At 38.3% G+C, this 20167-nt stretch overlaps 1 protein-coding gene and 1 long non-coding RNA gene across 2 annotated transcripts in view; both read right to left on the bottom strand.

The window, feature by feature from the left end:
• LOC142952849 (uncharacterized) overlaps positions 1–15430 on the bottom strand; it is a 42217-nt gene extending 26787 nt beyond the window's left edge. The window contains exons 1-2 of the long non-coding RNA XR_012954730.1: positions 15180–15430; positions 13464–13557 (exon numbers count right to left, since the gene is read on the bottom strand). This is a non-coding gene — a long non-coding RNA (uncharacterized LOC142952849). The remainder of the gene's footprint in view (positions 1–13463; positions 13558–15179) is intronic.
• LOC142952554 (protein NLRC3-like) lies at positions 1405–7990 on the bottom strand. The gene is made up of 6 exons (XM_076094340.1): positions 7893–7990; positions 7509–7737; positions 5542–7345; positions 5277–5450; positions 2561–2751; positions 1405–2421 (listed from the first exon to the last, which is right to left on the bottom strand). Exons 1-6 carry the CDS (start codon positions 7893–7895, stop codon positions 1865–1867), a joined length of 2958 nt encoding a protein of 985 aa, XP_075950455.1. The 5' UTR covers positions 7896–7990; the 3' UTR covers positions 1405–1864.
• Positions 15431–20167: the final 4737 nt, after the last annotated feature.

The raw sequence follows: 20167 nt of genomic DNA, 5'->3' as shown, positions 1-20167 counted from the left end.
TGTAGTACAGTATAAAGTACTACATGTACCTCTGAGGTGTAGTACAGTATAAAGTACAATATGTACCTCTGAGGTGTAGTACAGTAGAAAGTACAACATGTACCTCTGAGGTGTAGTACAGTATAAAGTACTACATGTACCTCTGAGGTGTAGTACAGTATAAAGTACAACGTGTACCTCTGACGTGTAGTACAGTATAAAGTACAATATGTACCTCTGAGGTGGAGTACAGTATAAAGTACTACATGTACCTCTGAGGTGTAGTACAGTATAAAGTACTACATGTACCTCTGATATGTAGTACAGTATAAAGTACAACATGTACCTCTGAGATGTAGTACAGTATAAAGTAAATTATGTACTTCTGAGATGTAGTACAGTATAAAGTACAATATGTACCTCTGAGGTGTAATACAGTATAAAGTACTATATGTACCTCTGAGATGTAGTACAGTATAAAGTACAACATGTACCTCTGAGCTGTAGTACAGTATAAAGTACAACATGTACCTCTGAGGTGTAATACAGTATAAAGTACATGTACCTCTGAGATGTAGTACAGTATAAAGTACAACATGTACCTCTGAGGTGTAGTGCAGTATAAATTACTATATGTACCTCTGAGGTGTAGTTCAGTATAAAGTACTATATGTACCTCTGAGATGTAGTACAATATAAAGTACAACATGTACCTCTGAGGTGTAGTACAGTATAAAGTACTATATGTACCTCTGAGATGTAGTACAGTATAAAGTACAACATGTACCTCTGAGGTGTAATACAGTATAAAGTACTATATGTACCTCTGAGATGTAGTACAGTATAAAGTACAACATGTACCTCTGAGATGTAGTACAGTATAAAGTACAACATGTACCTCTGAGGTGTAGTACAGTATAAAGTACTACATGTACCTCTGAGGTGTAGTACAGTATAAAGTACAATATGTACCTCTGAGGTGGAGTACAGTATAAAGTACAATATGTACCTCTGAGGTGGAGTACAGTATAAAGTACAACATGTACCTCTGAGGTGGAGTACAGTATAAAGTACAACATGTACCTCTGAGATGTAGTACAGTATAAAGTACAACATGTACCTCTGAGGTGTAGTACAGTATAAAGTACAACATGTACCTCTGAGGTGTAGTACAGTATAAAGTACTACATGTACCTCTGAGGTGTAGTACAGTATAAAGTACAACATGTACCTCTGAGGTGTAGTACAGTATAAAGTACTACATGTACCTCTGAGATGTTGTACTGGTGTACTGGTTCATTGGGTACATTCATTAAATACATATTCATGTTATCAGATATTCATCATATTCATAAATCTTAACTGGTTCTTTAATCATCGCAGTAGTTCTGAGGAAGACAACAAATACACAAATACACAAATACACCAATTTAGTACTTTTATTGAGACCAAAACCATAATCCAATACAAAAACAGAAGGTACTTCATGAAATACAGCTTCCATCTTTAAAGCAGTAGAAGTACACGTTTACAATGTGAAGTACTGATCATTTCAATCAATATGAATCATGTGATGAACACATGTATTATAATAACAGACAGATTAGAGTCACTGTGATCTGCTCAACAACTGGTTCATTGCACAGAGAAAGTTTCTGTGAACTCAAAGTACACGAGTACACAGTTCCACATGAAGAACTCCTTCAACAGAAGATGATGCAGCACTGAACTGCTTCTGATCTTCATATTTATGTTCTTTAATGTCACAAAGAGCTCAGGAAGAAACTGATCACGAGCATTATTAGTGTGAGCAGACTTATTAACTCATCTTTGTTAGATTATTAACATTTCACCGCATGTTATGATGGTTCAGACACCCACAGACCTACAGAGACACTGAGGAACCGGAACTGAACCCAAAGCCAGGATACAGAGGTTCAGTGAATGTGGTGTTGAAGGTGTGGAGGTGGATCAGTGTGTCTGAGGAGACTCTGTAGAAGGACAGAGAGCCAGCAGGACAGTCCACATACACTGCTACTCTAACAGAGGAGGAGGAGGAGGAGGAGAAGAAGGAGAAGGAGGAGGAGGAGGAGGAGGAGGAGGTGATGGGTGTTTCTGTCTTATTGTGACGGACATAGTAACCACCACCAGAGCACAACAGACTCCAGGACTGATCATTCCTTCCAAACCAACAGTCTTCACTGTCTCCTCTCCTGCTGATTCCTCTGTAACTCACTGATATATTAACTCCTCCTCTCCACTCGACCTCCCAGTAACAGCGACCAGTCAGACCAGTTCTACACAGCAGCTGAGGGACATCAAACCTGTCTGGATGATCAGGATATGACTGAACCTCCTCCACACCTGTCACCTTCCTGTTGTTGTCAGACAGTTTGAGTTTTCTGTTCACTGTGTTTGTGTCGAGTGTGAGTTCACAGGAATCTGACGGAGAGAACAAGACACAATACAGCTGCAGTTATTAATCTATCATCTGTTTGATGATGACATCAGAGATGTGAATGAGTGATGTCACAGTTTGAAGATGCTTTGTTTTCATGGATCAATCTAAATAAACACTTACATTTCCTCAGACCTGGTCTCAACCATCGGTCTCCAGCAGGCTCCACCCTGATGGGAGTATGGAGGTGAGACAGCAGCCTCAGTCCTGGACCATTGTAGCTCAGGTCCAGCTCTCTCAGATGGGAGGGGTTGGATCTCAGAGCTGAGTCCAGAGAAACACAGCCTTCCTCTGTGACCAGACAGCCTGACAGCCTGCAAACCACATACAGAAGAACCCTCTGTGAACATGTGGCGGTACGTTCTGGTCCATCTTTAGTTCAGATACAAGTTTAGGATCAACCTGGAACATCCTGCTGGAAGGTAATTCTGAGTCTAGAGCAGGGGGGCAACTATTGTTCCCAAGGGGCCGCATGAGGAACAGGGCCTGTTGTGGAGGGCCGGACCAACAGACTGAACTCAGTCCTGCTCAGTGTTATTCCACCTCTTTATATAAAGCAGTGTGTTGTTTGGTGTTGATGAGCTGTGAGTGGTGAGAGTAAATGTTATGATCAGTGGTGGAATGTAACTAGTATATGTGCTGAAGTACTGTACTCATGTACAGATTCAAGGTACTTTACTGGAGTATTTCTATTTTATTCAACTTTGTACTTCTACTCCACTACATCTCAGAGGGAAATATTGTACTTGTTACTCCACTACATTAGTCTGCCAGCTTTAGTTACTAGTTACTTTGCACATTATAATGTTTCAAACCTTTAACTACACAAACTGACCAACAGAGTATAAAAGAGTTAAAATGAGCTCCACCGTAAACATCTGCAGCAGCAATAATCCAAACTCATATACATTTGTAATATCCATATATAATAGTAGAACACTGACGGGGATCATGTTGCTGTTAATTAGTACTTTTATTACTATAACTATTACTATACAAATGACCTCTTTCTGTTTGTCAGTTCAGTGCAGAAATCTGGTCTTTGTTGGGCTTGAACGAGTGACTGAAGTCAGGCTGAATGTGTGAGCTGAGATGTGAAGGACAGCTGACAGCTGATGTCAGTGAGAGAGGATCTGGATCTGGATTTGTTCAACTTCATCACAGAGAATGTTTGTTCACAGATGGAGGTCGATCCAAAGAGAAGCAGCATCTCCTGAGCATGCCTCCTCATGTGTGGAACGTTCTCCTCTTTGAGAGAAGAATATAGATCCAGCAGTGATACTGACTTAAAGTGCTCTGCAGTCCTGCATCAGACTGCAGGTCAATGAGCTGGAGCTGAACATCACTGGGAGCATCATCCACACTGCACGTGAAGGAGAAGACATCATGTTTCACTCTCAGCTGTTGTGAAGTCTTGAAATGGCCTTAAACTCAGCATGCAGTGCCCCTAACATGGATGATACCTGTGGAGATGTTCAACTGATGGTGTGGCTTCTTTCAGGGTGTGCAGGTGGGTGAGAGTGTTTCCTGCAACGTAGTCATGAAAGCCTTCACCAGGCTACATGTCATGTGCAGAGAGGCCCTTGCCTTGCAGTTTGGTATTCAGATCATTCATTAGTGCCGTCACATCAACAGCAAATGAAAGATCTGTGATCCAGTTTACATCAGAGAGCTCTGGGATGTTCTTGCCTTTCTTCTCACAGAGCTCTTGAATCTCTGCTCTCAGGTCCTGAACTCTTTGAAGCACTTTGCCCAGGCTGAGTCACTGACAGCTGTGTGTTAGCCTCTGTCACTGTGTTCAGTCTCATGCTGCTCCAAGAGTGCAACACACTGTCTGTGATTCAATGCTCGTGCCCTGATGACGTCAACTATTTTAGTTACATCATCAGTAACATGGTTAAGTTGGAGCACTGATTTACACAACACATGCTGATGTATAACACAATGCAAACATACACAGTTCAGCTCTGGGTTGATTTCAGTCACTTTATCTTGCATCCGCTTCAAAAGTCAGACATTTGTCCCCGTCAGATTTGGACAACCATCGGTTGTGACACATGCCAGTTTGTCCCATTTCAGTCCCAGCTTGTGGAAGCATCTACCTCCGTGAACACATCGCTCCCCGTCGTCCCTTTCATTGACTGCATTGCTGCAGCTCCTCTGTAATCACTGTAGTGTCTTGCATGCGACAGGTCTGTTGAAGTGATGAGGAAGGATGCTCCGTGGACACTGTTCTTGCTGGTATAATAAAGTTTATTACAAACAAGCAACACATGCCATTACGGACGTCTAGATCGTCCGGAGGTCTCAAGTCGAATCCGAAAGTCCTGCTTTTAGGGCTCTCGCTTCATCTTTATATAGGGCACATGTCAGGCAACATACAGGGTGGAACAATGAGAGGATGTATGTGGCCTCCTGATTCTACACATCCCCCCTTCTGCCCCTGGTTTCCTGCACCAGGGGCAGTATTTTCTCAATAAGCCCAGACAATAACTGATATGTATGTGTTGAGGACATCGTTGACTCCACCCATACTGAAAATTAGACATTTTTACTGTACCAATTAAGAGATATTTCAAAGTAAAAACTCTACACTCTGTGCCAGTCTCTCTTTTTTAACACAGGCTGACATGTTGGAGGGCTAACAGCTAACTCACATCTCCCGTAAACTCAGTTCGCCAACACATTGCAGTGACGCTGCTGAAGCTAACGTTTAGTTAAAGGTCCTTTGACACATTCCTACGCAGGTCTGCAGTTTATCATCTTATGTAAATCTGATTTGAAATAGTCATATAGTATGATAGTAATATAACAGTTGAATGGGTGAATTAATCCTGACCTGAGAGTCTCCAGTTCACAGTGTGGACTCTCCAGTCCAGCAGACAGCAGCTTCACTCCTGAATCCTGCAGGTCGTTGTTACTCAGGTCCAGGTCTCTCAGACTAGAGGACTGGGAGCTGAGGACTGAGGACAGAGCTTCACAGCTTCTCTCTGAGAGGTTACAGCTACTCAGTCTGAAGAAGCAACAGAAAACAAGTAATATGTTATTTTATATCGTCTCTCCTGTTGAAATATAGTCTTTATTGATTATTAAAGCGTACTTACAGAGCTTTGTTGGAGGCTTTGACCACTGGCAGCAGCCTCAGAAGAGCCTCCTCTGAAGCAGAGTATTTCTTCAGGTCAAACACGTCCAGATCTTTTTCTGATGACAGTAAGATGAAGACCAGAGCTGACCACTGAGCAGGAGACAGTTTACCTGTGGAGAGACGTCCTGACCTCAGGGACTGTTGGATCTCCTCCACTAGAGAACCATCATTCAGTTCATTCAGACAGTGGAACAGATTGATGCTTTTCTCTGGAGACACATTCTCACTGATCTTCTCCTTGATGTACTGGACTGTTTCCTGATTGGTCTGTGAGCTACTTCCTGTCTGTGTCAGCAGACCTCGTAGGAGAGTCTGATTGGTCTGCAGAGATAGACCCAGGAGGAAGCGGAGGAACAAGTCCAGGTGTCCATTTGGACTCTGTAAGGCCTTGTCCACAGCACTCTGGTAGAGATGTTTTGGTTTAAGTTTGTCTCTAGAGACTTTAGACAACCGGGAGGTTGTTTGTTCTTCTGACAGCAGATTGACACCAGAGTTGATGAAGGTCAGATGGACATGAAGAGCAGCCAGAAACTCCTGAACACTCAGATGGACGAAGCAGAAGACCTTGTCCTGGTACAGTCCTCTCTCCTCTCTAAAGATCTGTGTGAACACTCCTGAGTACACTGAGGCTGCTCTGATATCGATGCCACACTCTGTCAGGTCGGATTCATAGAATATCAGGTTGCCTTTCTGCAGCTGATCAAAAGCCAGTTTTCCCAGAGACTCGGTCATCTTCCTGCTCTCTGGACTCCAGTGTGGATCCGTCGCAGCTCCTCCATCATACTTGACCTTCTTCAGTTTGGACTGAACCACCAGGAAGTGGATGTACATCTCAGTCAGGGTCTTGGGCAGCTGTCCTCCCTCTCTGGTCTTCAACACATCCTCCAGAACTCCAGCAGTGATCCAGCAGAAGACTGGGATGTGGCACATGATGTGGAGGCTTCGTGAGGTCTTGATGTGGGAGATGATCCTGCTGGCCTGCTCCTCATCTCTGAATCTCTTCCTGAAGTACTCCTCCTTCTGTGGGTCAGTGAACCCTCTGACCTCTGTCACCATGTCAACACACTCAGGAGGGATCTGATTGGCTGCTGCAGGTCGTGTGGTTATCCAGAGGCGAGCAGAGGGAAGCAGTTTCCCCCTGAAGAGGTTTGTCAGCAGCACATCCACTGAGGTGGACTCTGTAACATCAGTCAGGACCTCATTGTTGGAGAAGTCCAGAGGAAGTCGACACTCATCCAGACCGTCAAAGATGAACAGAACCAAGAACTCTTCAAACCTGCAGATTCCTGCTTCTTTGGTTTCACTGAAGAAGTGATGAACAAGTTCCACCAAGCTGAACTGTTTCTCTTTCAGCACATTCAGCTCTCTGAAAGTGAATGGAAATGTGAACTGTATGTCCTGGTGGTCTTTGTCTTCAGCCCAGTTCAGAGTGAACTTCTGTGTTAAGACTGTTTTCCCAATGCCAGCCACTCCCTTTGTCATCACTGCTCTGATTGGTTTCTCTCCTCCAGGTGAGGCTTTAAAGATGTCTTCTTGTCTGATGGTTGTTTCTGGTCTGTGTGGTTTCCTGGATGCTGTTTCAATGTGTCTGACCTCATGTTCATCATTGACCTCTGCAGTCCCTCCCTCTGTGATGTAGAGCTCTGTGTAGATCTGATTCAGAAGGGTTGGGTTTCCTGCTTTAGCGATCCCCTCAAACACACACTGGAACTTCTTCTTCAGGTTAGATTTGAGTTCACGTTGACAATCTGCAGCAAGAAGTCCTGAATGAACACACAACAAAGAATATCAATGAGTCAAAGAATATATTTCAACATCTCATTTCCTCAAAGAATGAGTCTATGAATATATGTTGGTCCATCTCTTGAGACATTAGTAAACGTCCCATTTATCCAGCATGTTAAATCTTTAGAGAAATCCTCTTACTGCTCTGCAGACAGTCAGCCAGCTCCTCCTGCTTCATTCTCCTCAGGAAGTGCAGTGTGATCTTCTCAAATGCCTCTCTGCTGCTCCTCCTCTGCTCTTCATCCTCACCGTCCAACACCTCCTCATCCTCCCTCTGACTCTCTAAGCATTCTGGGTAATCTGAACTCACAACCTTCTGGATCTTCTTCAGCTCGTTCTTTACAAAAGTGAGGATGTTCTCCTCCAGCAGCTGGAACAGAATATTCTATGAATGACACAAACTAAAACCATGGAACCAAACATCAGATCCATGTTGGACACACTGACAATCCACTGGTCTACAAAGTGCAGCATGGAGATGATTGTAAACACAATAGATGTAAAAGAAGTTGTACATGTACAGACCATAAATATGGAGTCCAGGTGTGTTTGATGCTGCTGGGCAGACGGACCTCTGGGAACCTCTGAGCTCTCCTGGTCCTCTCTGTGGAGGAATCATGAAGAATCAGCTCACATTGTGTCTGTCCACACAGAGACCAACACAAAGACGGTTCCTCCAGACAGTAAAGTCTTGATCGTACTGCTGATCCCACTGTCCCGGCTGCATTTCTTTGTAGTTCCGTGTGTAAAACCACCTTAAAACACTGCACCAAACCAGGGTTAGAAAGACATAAAAGACTAAACCCTATTTTAAAGAAAGCAACTCTTTCGATCTGAAGAATTATAGGCCAATGCGTACCTCAACCAGAACAAGCTTCTTGACCTACACCAGTCTGGTTTCATTCAGGCTACTCAACCGAGACCGCCCTCCTTATCGTCACAGAGGAACCCCACATTGCTGGGTCAGCCTTCCCACTCCCCTCGATCGTCCTCCTGCTGGACCTATCAGCGTTGTTGACACAGTGAACCACCAGATCCTCCTCCCCACCCTTCAAGAACTCAAGTTCTGCTCTCTCCTTGTTCACATTCTACCTCAAAGGTCACAAGAACAGGATAAATTGGAGAGAATCTGCGTCTGAACCTTGTAGCCTCATTATTGGAGTCCCTCAGGGTTTCGTTCTGGGTCCCCTCATCTTTTCTCTTTACCCTAAGTCACTTTTTTTTTATACACTCGCATGGCTTTTCCTACCACAGCTATGCAGATGACACTCAACTTATCCCGTCTTTTACCCGCGAGCTAAACTTTGACAAGACCGAGCCGCTCTTCCTTCCAGGGAAGACATCTCTTGTCCATCACCGCTGACCAGCTGTCTTTCCCTGACAACATCTCTGCGATAACCCGCTACTGCAAATTCTTCACAACATCAGGAGGATATATCCCTGTAATTGTCCCCTGGCTTATGTGCCCATTGATGTATTAAGGGAACTGGATACAGCGTTCGGAGGCAGCGCTCCGTTCATTCCTATGAAAGTGGACTTACGAGTCAAGATTTCAGAGGAAAATACCCGGATCTTTCGTCAATCAGATTTCTGCTCCATTATTCGTCTTTCTGGGATAACGAGTGTCACGGATATTAAAGTTTTAGCGGTGGCTCTTCGTCCCTTTTATCTACCCAGCTAGTGTTCTCATGCTATTATTTAGTTCCACACCACCAGGGAGGTTTGGAACCAGAGCCTCGGACTCAAAAAGGTCCTGGTACCCAAGAAGAGGAACGACTCCAGACTGTATATAAGAAGTGGACGTAGTCATGGTGACGTCTCTCATTGGTTTGTGGACTGATGTTTTGAAGCCTCAAGTTTGGCTATTTCGTCGTCATCATTTTGTTTTTTTTGCAACCAGTGAACAGGAAGTGATCATATCTGGACTGAGGAGGAGTGACGTAGAGACGGCGTATACGTCTCTGGTAGAGACCTGTCAATCACGGTGTAGCCCCGCCCTAAAGCATCCCCTGCTTTATGGTCTGTTTGACTCTAAATGGACCATAATGTACTAAATGAACATCATGCTGTGTTGAAGAAGACTTGAAACTAGAGATTGAGACCATAAACTCATGTTTACAATGTTTACTGAGGTAATAAATCAAGAGAGAAGTAGAGTCATTTTCTCATAGACTTCTATACAACCAGAGGAGTCGCCCCCTGGTGGACACTAGAGATAATGCAGGTGTGAACCTGGTGTTTCTTGACATTTCCTCCGGGGTAAACGCTACATGGCTGCCCGATCCAAAGTTGTGGCTAACTTCGAGGCCAGCACCCTTCACTTTAAAGAGCAGCAGGTGACAAACGAGCCAGTTTGAAGACAACTAAAACTTATTTTAGCACCTCAGAAAACGACGCAATCACAAATTAGTTTTTTTGAGGCTTTAGAAACAGGAAGGAGTTTCTCTTACCAATCGGTCGAGAGAATAAAAGCAGCGTTTTTAATATAAATCAGGTGAAAATAGAGGCGTTTATGAACGCTCCACTGGTTCCCTGGATAATTCATTACCTGGGCGTTTGGCCACTGTTTCTGAACCACAGTGGCATATCCTTGGACCTGTCACTCTTCATGGACACACAACTGGGTTCAGGTTGATCAGAGTCCAGTTCCAGGAGGTTCCTGTTAGAGAGAGAGGAAGACCACCAGAGAAGTTTCAGTGTGCAGTTTCTACAGGGCCTGGGGCCTGGGTTAACCCATAAGGACCCACGGTGACACAGGTGTCACGCGTCCTTTAAATGTTCTGGAAAGTTCCTTATACAGCTTTATCCTTGATTTTAACTCATGAAGTCTAAGTGACACATACGGAACATCTTGGTGGGTCATGTGACAAGGTCATGTGATTTTGTGTTGCCACAACATTTCCAAGATGGCAGCCCCAGGTTGTGACACATCTGACAGGAGAAGCTAAATATAAAAAAACTGTTTTTCATTGCTAAAGGTAAGATTCACCCAATTTCAGAATTCTAATGTTTACATAACATGTCCTTTATTATATTGAACCTTTTGTGAACACATTTCTTGAACAAACTGATATAAAACAAATCAGATAAATATCGTGACACATACGTCACATCGGGAATTTAACCTAAAAATGAAAAGAAAAAGCTGATGTGACATATATGTCACAATAAGAAAAACAATTATGATCTGCTCAGTTAATTTGGCTGATTCAATGATATTTAGCAAATACATTTTATGTTAAATCATGTTATGTTAATTAAATGATTAATACAATGTATGAGGAAACTATTTTTACCTATCGGTAAATAAAATAAAGAGTCATATTTCAATTCCATTTAATTTTTTCTGTAGTATGTACAACAACAAGCAATATAACGTTCAGGATGCGCTGACAGTCATCCAGGGAGACGACAGTAACTTTGAGGGATGTGAAAGTGGCTCAGAAGACCTTGAAGACCCTGATTACACTCCCAGCAACAAAGACATGGAGGATGATGAGTCAAGTGAGTCTGCTGATTCAGACTGTTGTGAACCAAGTGATTTAGAAGAAGTACCTCAACCAAAGGTGAACCCTAGGCAGCAAAATACAACTGCCCGAGGAAAAAAACAGTTTTCTTGGAGAAATACACCTTTTGAAGCCCCTGAGTGCACATTCAAAAGGACAGAGTGTCACACCTCCAGACAATCTTCATACTCCCCTGGAGTATTTCAGGAAGTTTGTAACAGAAGAAATGATTGCGTTACTGAAGGAGCAAACTAATTTGTACAGTGTACAACAATCTGCATGTCACAGCAATGTTAACACCACTGTTAAAGAGCTGGAAATATTGATCGGCATCTACCTGCGCATGGGTCTTTGCCAACTGCCGGGAAATCGTGCTTACTGGGAAAATGACACAAGGTGTGCCATGGTGGCTGACAACATGTCACGCAACCGTTTTCAGACCCTGCTGGCATCTCTACACTTCACTGATAACACCGATTTGTCAAACAGCCTCGAAGAGGATAAGTGCTGGAAGATCCGTCCATGGCTTGATATGTTTCGCAAACAATGCTTTGAGATCACCCCAGAAGAGCACAACTCTATTGATGAGCAAATGGTGTCTTTCAGAGGGGCACACAGCCCAATAAGGCAGTATGTCAAGAGCAAGCCCCATCCTTGGGGATTGAAAATTTGGGGCCGTTGCACTTTCTCTGGAATCCTCTGTGATTTTGAGGTCTATGAAGCTGGCACTGGGAAAAAAACCTCACTTGACATGGGAGGTGACGTTGTGGTCAAGCTGTGTGAAACTCTCCCATCAAACCAAAACTTGAAAGTATTTGCAGACAACTTGTTTTCTTCAGCACCACTGGTGCTTGAGCTTCTTCAGCGACAGATCTACTTCACAGGACCACTCCGCAGCAATCGCTTGGCCGGTTGTCAGCTTGAAGATGAGAAAAGTCTTGCCAAGAGAGGCAGTGGATCTGTGGATGCCAGGGTGGAGAAAGAGGGATCCGTGGCCATTGTCAGGTGGTATGACAACAGATCTGTTAATCTGATCTCTTCCTACTGTGCAGTTGAACCTCAAGACAAAGCTCGACGCTGGAGCAAATCAAACAAAGCATTTGTGGAAGTCAACAGGCCACACATTGTGAAGGAGTACAACACATTCATGGGGGGGGGGGGGGGTAGACCTCCAAGATGCATGCATCGCAAGGTACAAGTACCACATGAGGTCACGGAGGTGGTACCTCTACCTGTTCTGGCAAACCATAATTATAGGCCTTGTTAACGCATGGCTGATCTACCACCGTGACTGCACACTACTTGGTGTCCAAAAGCCACTGAAACAAAGCTTCCAGGCAGAGGTCGCAACTAGCCTTATTCTCATCCATTCACGAAGGGGCCGCCCATCAGTCAACGCCACATCTCCACCACCACCTCCCAAGAGAGTTCGTGTTGGAATTCCAAATGATGTTCGCGTGGACCAGGTTGCACACTGGCCTGTGAAATGTGACAAGCGTGGGCGTTGCAAATTCTGCAAAATCAATGCAACCACCACCCTCTGTGAGAAATGCGATGTGCGTCTTTGTTTCACTGAGGAAAGAAATTGTTTCAAAGATTTCCATTTGGCCTAGGCTAAAATGCCACACCTGCTGATAACAACGGTTCAAACGGTTCAAACACAAAAGTGTATTTGTTTCTAAACTCTTTTTGAAACATGTTTTTCAAGTTTACTACATAGGTCTGTTGCTCAGTTTTCTACAGTTACAGTAGCTTTTTGATAAGACCTCAAATATGAGGTAGTCTTATTTATTTTTAATCAGTTTGCAACTTTTTGTGTTGTAAAACAATTCTGAAGAAACTGTAAAACCTTTTGTACAATTTTTTGTAAAACCTAAGAAGGAAAGTTATAGTTTGTGGAAATGCAAATAAAAAGACAAGTTTTGTTACCAAACAGAAAGAGATTGTCAGGTTGATTTATTTTCCAATGAGGAATAAGTTTACCATTAACGCCCCAATGTGACATATATGTAACATTTCAGATCTTTGACAGTAGGGGGTGGTATTTTGAAAACAATGTCAGAAATGGGTTCTATGTGGTCTATTTAATCTGTTTTATGTCCCCCATAATTTTCCATGAAGGATAATTGGGTCCGGTCCGCTTTGAGTGGTCGGAAAGACTAGAAAAGAGCTATACAAGTACAGTCCATTTACCATTTACACACACACACACACACACACACACACACACACACACACACACACACACACACACACACACACACACACACACACACACACACACACACATAATATTAATATAAATCAGGTGAAAATAGAGGCGTTTATGAACGCTCAACTGGTTCCCTGGATAATTCATTACCTGGGCATTTGGCCACTGTTTCTGAACCACAGCGGCATATCCTTGGACCTGTCACTCTTCATGGACACACAGCTGGGTTCAGGTTGATCAGAGTCCAGTTCAGGGTCTGGTTCTCTGAGGTCCCTGTTAGACAGAGAGGAAGACCACCAGAGAAGTTTCAGTGTGCAGTTTCTACTTTAAGAAGGTTTGTTCTTTCACATGTTTTGTGACTAACTGATGATGACTTACGTTACAAATAGCTCCTCCATGGACCCGTCACTCCTCAAGGACCCACAGCTGGGTTCAGGTTCAGGTCCAGGTTCAGGTGCTATAAAAATATTTTCTAAATAATTCCAAACAATGACTGATGCATATATGTTCAGGACAAAAAGGCTAATATCACAATATTTGAGGTGCTATAAGAATAGATTTTTTAAATAATTCCAGACAATGACTGATGCATACTGTATGTGTTCAGGACATCGTTGACTCCACCCATTCTAAAAATCAAACGTTTTTACTGTACCAATTAAGAGATATTTCAAAGTAAAAGTCCTGCATTTGTACTGAGAAATATCTAATAACTAAATATTTGAGGTGCTATAAAAAGCATTTTCTCAATAATTCCAGACAATGACTGATGTATATGTGTTTAACACATCTCTGACTCCACCCATACAGAAAATTAGACATTTTTACTGTACGACATTTTACTGAATTAAGAGATATTTCAAAGCAAAAATCATACATTTGTACAGAGAAACAGGTACATTTCTTAATATTTTAAGTGTTATAAAAAGTATTTTCTCAATAATTCTAAACTATAACTGATGCATATGTGTTCAAGACAAGTCTGATTACAACCCTACAAAAAAGAATAATTTTTACTGTAACAATAGATTATTTTTCAAAGTAAAAGTCTAACATTTGTACATTAAAAAAGTAAATCAGGACATCTGCACAACAGAGTTTTATTTTTTTTTTTTTATGTGATGATGAAGAAAATGGCAGACATGCGCATTTCAGAGGTCAAAGTTGAGTCTTTTTATTATTTTATATTTAACATCTTACATTTTTTCATACATTCCTTATCTTCAGAAAAGAGGTGTGTGATTATATTTTATTAGGTTCTGACAGCACCTTCAAGACTTTAGACTTTGACTTTGGAACATCTCTTATTACAGTAAAATGTCTGATTGTCAGTCTGGGTGAGTCAACGATGGCCTGAACACATACACATCAGTCATTGTCTGCAGTTGTTGAGAAGAATATTTTTATAGCACCAGATATTTGAAGGTACAATTTCAGTTCAGTTTGTACTTCATAAAGTATCTTAATTGGTAAAGTTAAGATGTTTGATTGTTGTTTGGATGTGGTCAGAAATGTCCTGAACAAATACATATCAGTAAGTCAGATATTATTCATTTAATTATCTTTCATCAATCCTCAAATCAAAGAATAAAGACACTTCATCCACAATGTAGCTTTAACTCACGAGATGCAGGTAACATGTTTTATACTTAATGTTAATATAATTCATTTAATCTTATTTCCACATTATGCAATTTATATATACGCTTCGTTGACATCTTATTTTGGAAACCGGATGTTGTCTCACGTTAATCTTTCCGCTAACTTTGCAAAGTCCTTATAGGCGCACTAACAGTCACGTGTCTGCTGAGTTGAGCGCAGTTTTGTCAAAGTGACGTCAGTGAACTCAAACAGTCCTAAATCTGAAATAAAGAGCTTTACATGAGCTACTGAAACAAGGACACGGACATATTTCTAAACATTGTCATCATCACAGGTTTATTATCTAACATGATGAGTCTTTGGACAATGCCACGTAGTAACAACAGAGTAGATCTCTGTGGTCTGTTCCTCTTGCTCTCCCTTTAAAAACACGGTTCTTCTCTTCTTCCTCACTAGAAACGCGCTCTACAACAACAGTCCATGAGCAGTTACCTCTCCTGTGTGGCCCAGTGGGAGCCTCTCATCCCCGGGGAGGTGGACTGGGTTTCTCTCTGTGTCCGCAGGTCCGAACCCAACAGCCTTCATGCACGATGTCTGAACGTTTGCTGCTCCGTCTTTACTTTCACTTCCTCAGACACTCCCCATGCTGCAAGAGGCCACAAGAGGCCACAAGGTGTCGCTGTTGACCAGCAGACAACAACTCTACTGTTATAAATGACGCACATGTTCCTTCAGTTCTCTGCTGACTGAAAGAGTCTGTGATCTCCATATGAACTAAAACAACCAACATGTATATTTATGTATATATATATATACATATATATATATATATATATATATATACATGTATATATATACATGATAAGCTCTGCATGGAGGTCTGTGGAAACAGGTCAAACAGTAAAGAGGGTCTTTCTGCTCTTCATGAGGGTTCATGTGTACAACTTGAACACAGTAACAGTTTCCCTCACACGCCTTCCTCGTGTTACTGATAACATGAAGACGTACACGTACGTGCACGTCCCCACCACACACAGGTGTCCCTTTGTCCCAGTTCTGTCTCAACATGGGAGCGTGCAGGACAAGTGGGCGGACCGGCTGAGCGAGTCTGTTCAGAGGGCAAAGTCTCTCCTCAAGAGCCTCACACAGAGGCAGACACATCACAGATTCTTTATCACAGATTTATATCACAGATTCTTTATCACAGATTTATATCACAGATTCTTTATCACAGATTTATATATCACAGGTTTATATATCACAGATTTATATATCACAGATTTATATATCACAGGTTTATATATCACAGGTTTATATATCACAGACTTATATATCACAGATTTATATATCACAGGTTTATATATCACAGGTTTATATATCACAGATTTATATATCACAGATTTATATATCACAGGTTTATATATCACAGATTTATATATCACAGGTTTATATATCACAGATTTATATATCACAGATTTATATATCACAGATTTATATATCACAGGTTTATATATCACAGACTTATATATCACAGATTTATATATCACAGGTTTATATATCACAGACTTATATATCACAGATTTATATATCACAGGTTTATATATCACAGGTTTATATATCACAGATTTATATATCACAGATTTATATATCACAGGTTTATATATCACAGATTTATATATCACAGGTTTATATATCACAGATTTATATATCACAGATTTATATATCACAGATTTATATATCACAGATTCTTTATCACAGATTTATATATCACAGGTTTATATATCACAGATTTATATATCACAGATTTATATATCACAGGTTTATATATCACAGATTTATATATCACAGGTTTATATATCACAGATTTATATATCACAGATTTATATATCACAGATTTATATATCACAGATTTATATATCACAGGTTTATATATCACAGATTTATATATCACAGATTTATATATCACAGGTTTATATATCACAGATTTATATATCACAGGTTTATATATCACAGATTTATATATCACAGATTTATATATCACAGATTTATATATCACAGATTTATATATCACAGGTTTATATATCACAGATTTATATATCACAGGTTTATATATCACAGATTTATATATCACAGGTTTATATATCACAGATTTATATATCACAGATTTATATATCACAGATTTATATATCACAGATTTATATATCACAGGTTTATATATCACAGATTTATATATCACAGATTTATATATCACAGGTTTATATATCACAGATTTATATATCACAGATTTATATATCACAGGTTTATATATCACAGATTTATATATCACAGGTTTATATATCACAGATTTATATATCACAGATTTATATATCACAGATTTATATATCACAGATTTATATATCACAGGTTTATATATCACAGATTTATATATCACAGGTTTATATATCACAGATTTATATATCACAGGTTTATATATCACAGATTTATATATCACAGATTTATATATCACAGGTTTATATATCACAGATTTATATATCACAGGTTTATATATCACAGATTTATATATCACAGATTTATATATCACAGGTTTATATATCACAGATTTATATATCACAGGTTTATATATCACAGATTTATATATCACAGATTTATATATCACAGGTTTATATATCACAGATTTATATATCACAGGTTTATATATCACAGATTTATATATCACAGGTTTATATATCACAGATTTATATATCACAGATTTATATATCACAGATTTATATATCACAGATTTATATATCACAGGTTTATATATCACAGATTTATATATCACAGGTTTATATATCACAGATTTATATATCACAGGTTTATATATCACAGATTTATATATCACAGATTTATATATCACAGGTTTATATATCACAGATTTATATATCACAGGTTTATATATCACAGATTTATATATCACAGATTTATATATCACAGATTTATATATCACAGGTTTATATATCACAGATTTATATATCACAGATTTATATATCACAGGTTTATATATCACAGATTTATATATCACAGATTTATATATCACAGATTTATATATCACAGATTTATATATCACAGGTTTATATATCACAGATTTATATATCACAGATTTATATATCACAGGTTTATATATCACAGATTTATATATCACAGGTTTATATATCACAGATTTATATATCACAGATTTATATATCACAGATTTATATATCACAGATTTATATATCACAGGTTTATATATCACAGATTTATATATCACAGGTTTATATATCACAGATTTATATATCACAGGTTTATATATCACAGATTTATATATCACAGATTTATATATCACAGGTTTATATATCACAGATTTATATATCACAGGTTTATATATCACAGATTTATATATCACAGGTTTATATATCACAGATTTATATATCACAGGTTTATATATCACAGATTTATATATCACAGATTTATATATCACAGATTTATATATCACAGATTTATATATCACAGATTTATATATCACAGGTTTATATATCACAGATTTATATATCACAGATTCTTTATCAGAGATTTATATATCACAGATTTATATATCACAGATTTATATATCACAGATTCTTTATCACAGATTTATATATCACAGGTTTATATATCACAGATTTATATATCACAGATTTATATATCACAGGTTTATATATCACAGATTTATATATCACAGGTTTATATATCACAGATTTATATATCACAGGTTTATATATCACAGATTTATATATCACAGATTTATATATCACAGGTTTATATATCACAGATTTATATATCACAGATTTATATATCACAGGTTTATATATCACAGATTTATATATCACAGGTTTATATATCACAGATTTATATATCACAGATTTATATATCACAGGTTTATATATCACAGATTTATATATCACAGATTTATATATCACAGATTTATATATCACAGATTTATATATCACAGATTCTTTATCACAGATTTATATATCACAGGTTTATATATCACAGATTTATATATCACAGATTTATATATCACAGGTTTATATATCACAGATTTATATATCACAGGTTTATATATCACAGATTTATATATCACAGGTTTATATATCACAGATTTATATATCACAGGTTTATATATCACAGATTTATATATCACAGATTCTTTATCAGAGATTTATATATCACAGATTTATATATCACAGATTTATATATCACAGATTTATATATCACAGATTCTTTATCACAGATTTATATATCACAGGTTTATATATCACAGATTTATATATCACAGATTTATATATCACAGGTTTATATATCACAGATTTATATATCACAGGTTTATATATCACAGATTTATATATCACAGATTTATATATCACAGATTTATATATCACAGATTTATATATCACAGGTTTATATATCACAGATTCTTTATCACAGATTTATATATCACAGGTTTATATATCACAGATTTATATATCACAGATTCTTTATCAGAGATTTATATATCACAGATTTATATATCACAGATTTATATATCACAGATTCTTTATCACAGATTTATATATCACAGGTTTATATATCACAGATTTATATATCACAGGTTTATATATCACAGATTTATATATCACAGGTTTATATATCACAGATTTATATATCACAGATTTATATATCACAGATTTATATATCACAGATTCTTTATCACAGATTCTTTATCACAGATTTATATATCACAGGTTTATATATCACAGATTTATATATCACAGATTTATATATCACAGGTTTATATATCACAGATTTATATATCACAGATTTATATATCACAGATTTATATATCACAGGTTTATATATCACAGATTTATATATCACAGATTTATATATCACAGATTTATATATCACAGATTTATATATCACAGGTTTATATATCACAGATTTATATATCACAGGTTTATATATCACAGATTTATATATCACAGATTTATATATCACAGATTTATATATCACAGGTTTATATATCACAGATTTATATATCACAGATTTATATATCACAGATTTATATATCACAGATTTATATATCACAGGTTTATATATCACAGATTTATATATCACAGGTTTATATATCACAGGTTTATATATCACAGATTTATATATCACAGGTTTATATATCACAGGTTTATATATCACAGGTTTATATATCACAGATTTATATATCACAGGTTTATATATCACAGGTTTATATATCACAGGTTTATATATCACAGATTTATATATCACAGATTTATATATCACAGGTTTATATATCACAGGTTTATATATCACAGGTTTATATATCACAGATTTATATATCACAGATTTATATATCACAGATTTATATATCACAGATTTATATATCACAGATTTATATATCACAGGTTTATATATCACAGATTTATATATCA

This window comes from Anarhichas minor, unplaced genomic scaffold (genome assembly GCF_050575085.1).
Source record: "Anarhichas minor isolate MPS153535 unplaced genomic scaffold, ASM5057508v1 ptg000018l, whole genome shotgun sequence".
Taxonomy (NCBI): domain Eukaryota; kingdom Metazoa; phylum Chordata; class Actinopteri; order Perciformes; family Anarhichadidae; genus Anarhichas; species Anarhichas minor.
This window is presented reverse-complemented; position numbering and strand designations above follow the sequence as displayed.

Coding starts and splice junctions, on each gene's coding strand:
- LOC142952554 (XM_076094340.1), bottom strand. Junction 7,346..7,508: donor GGCTGACTGTCTGCAGAGCA/GTAAGAGGATTT, acceptor GTGTTCATTCAG/GACTTCTTGCTGCAGATTGT. Junction 2,752..5,276: donor TGTGAACTGGAGACTCTCAG/GTCAGGATTAAT, acceptor TGTGGTTTGCAG/GCTGTCAGGCTGTCTGGTCA.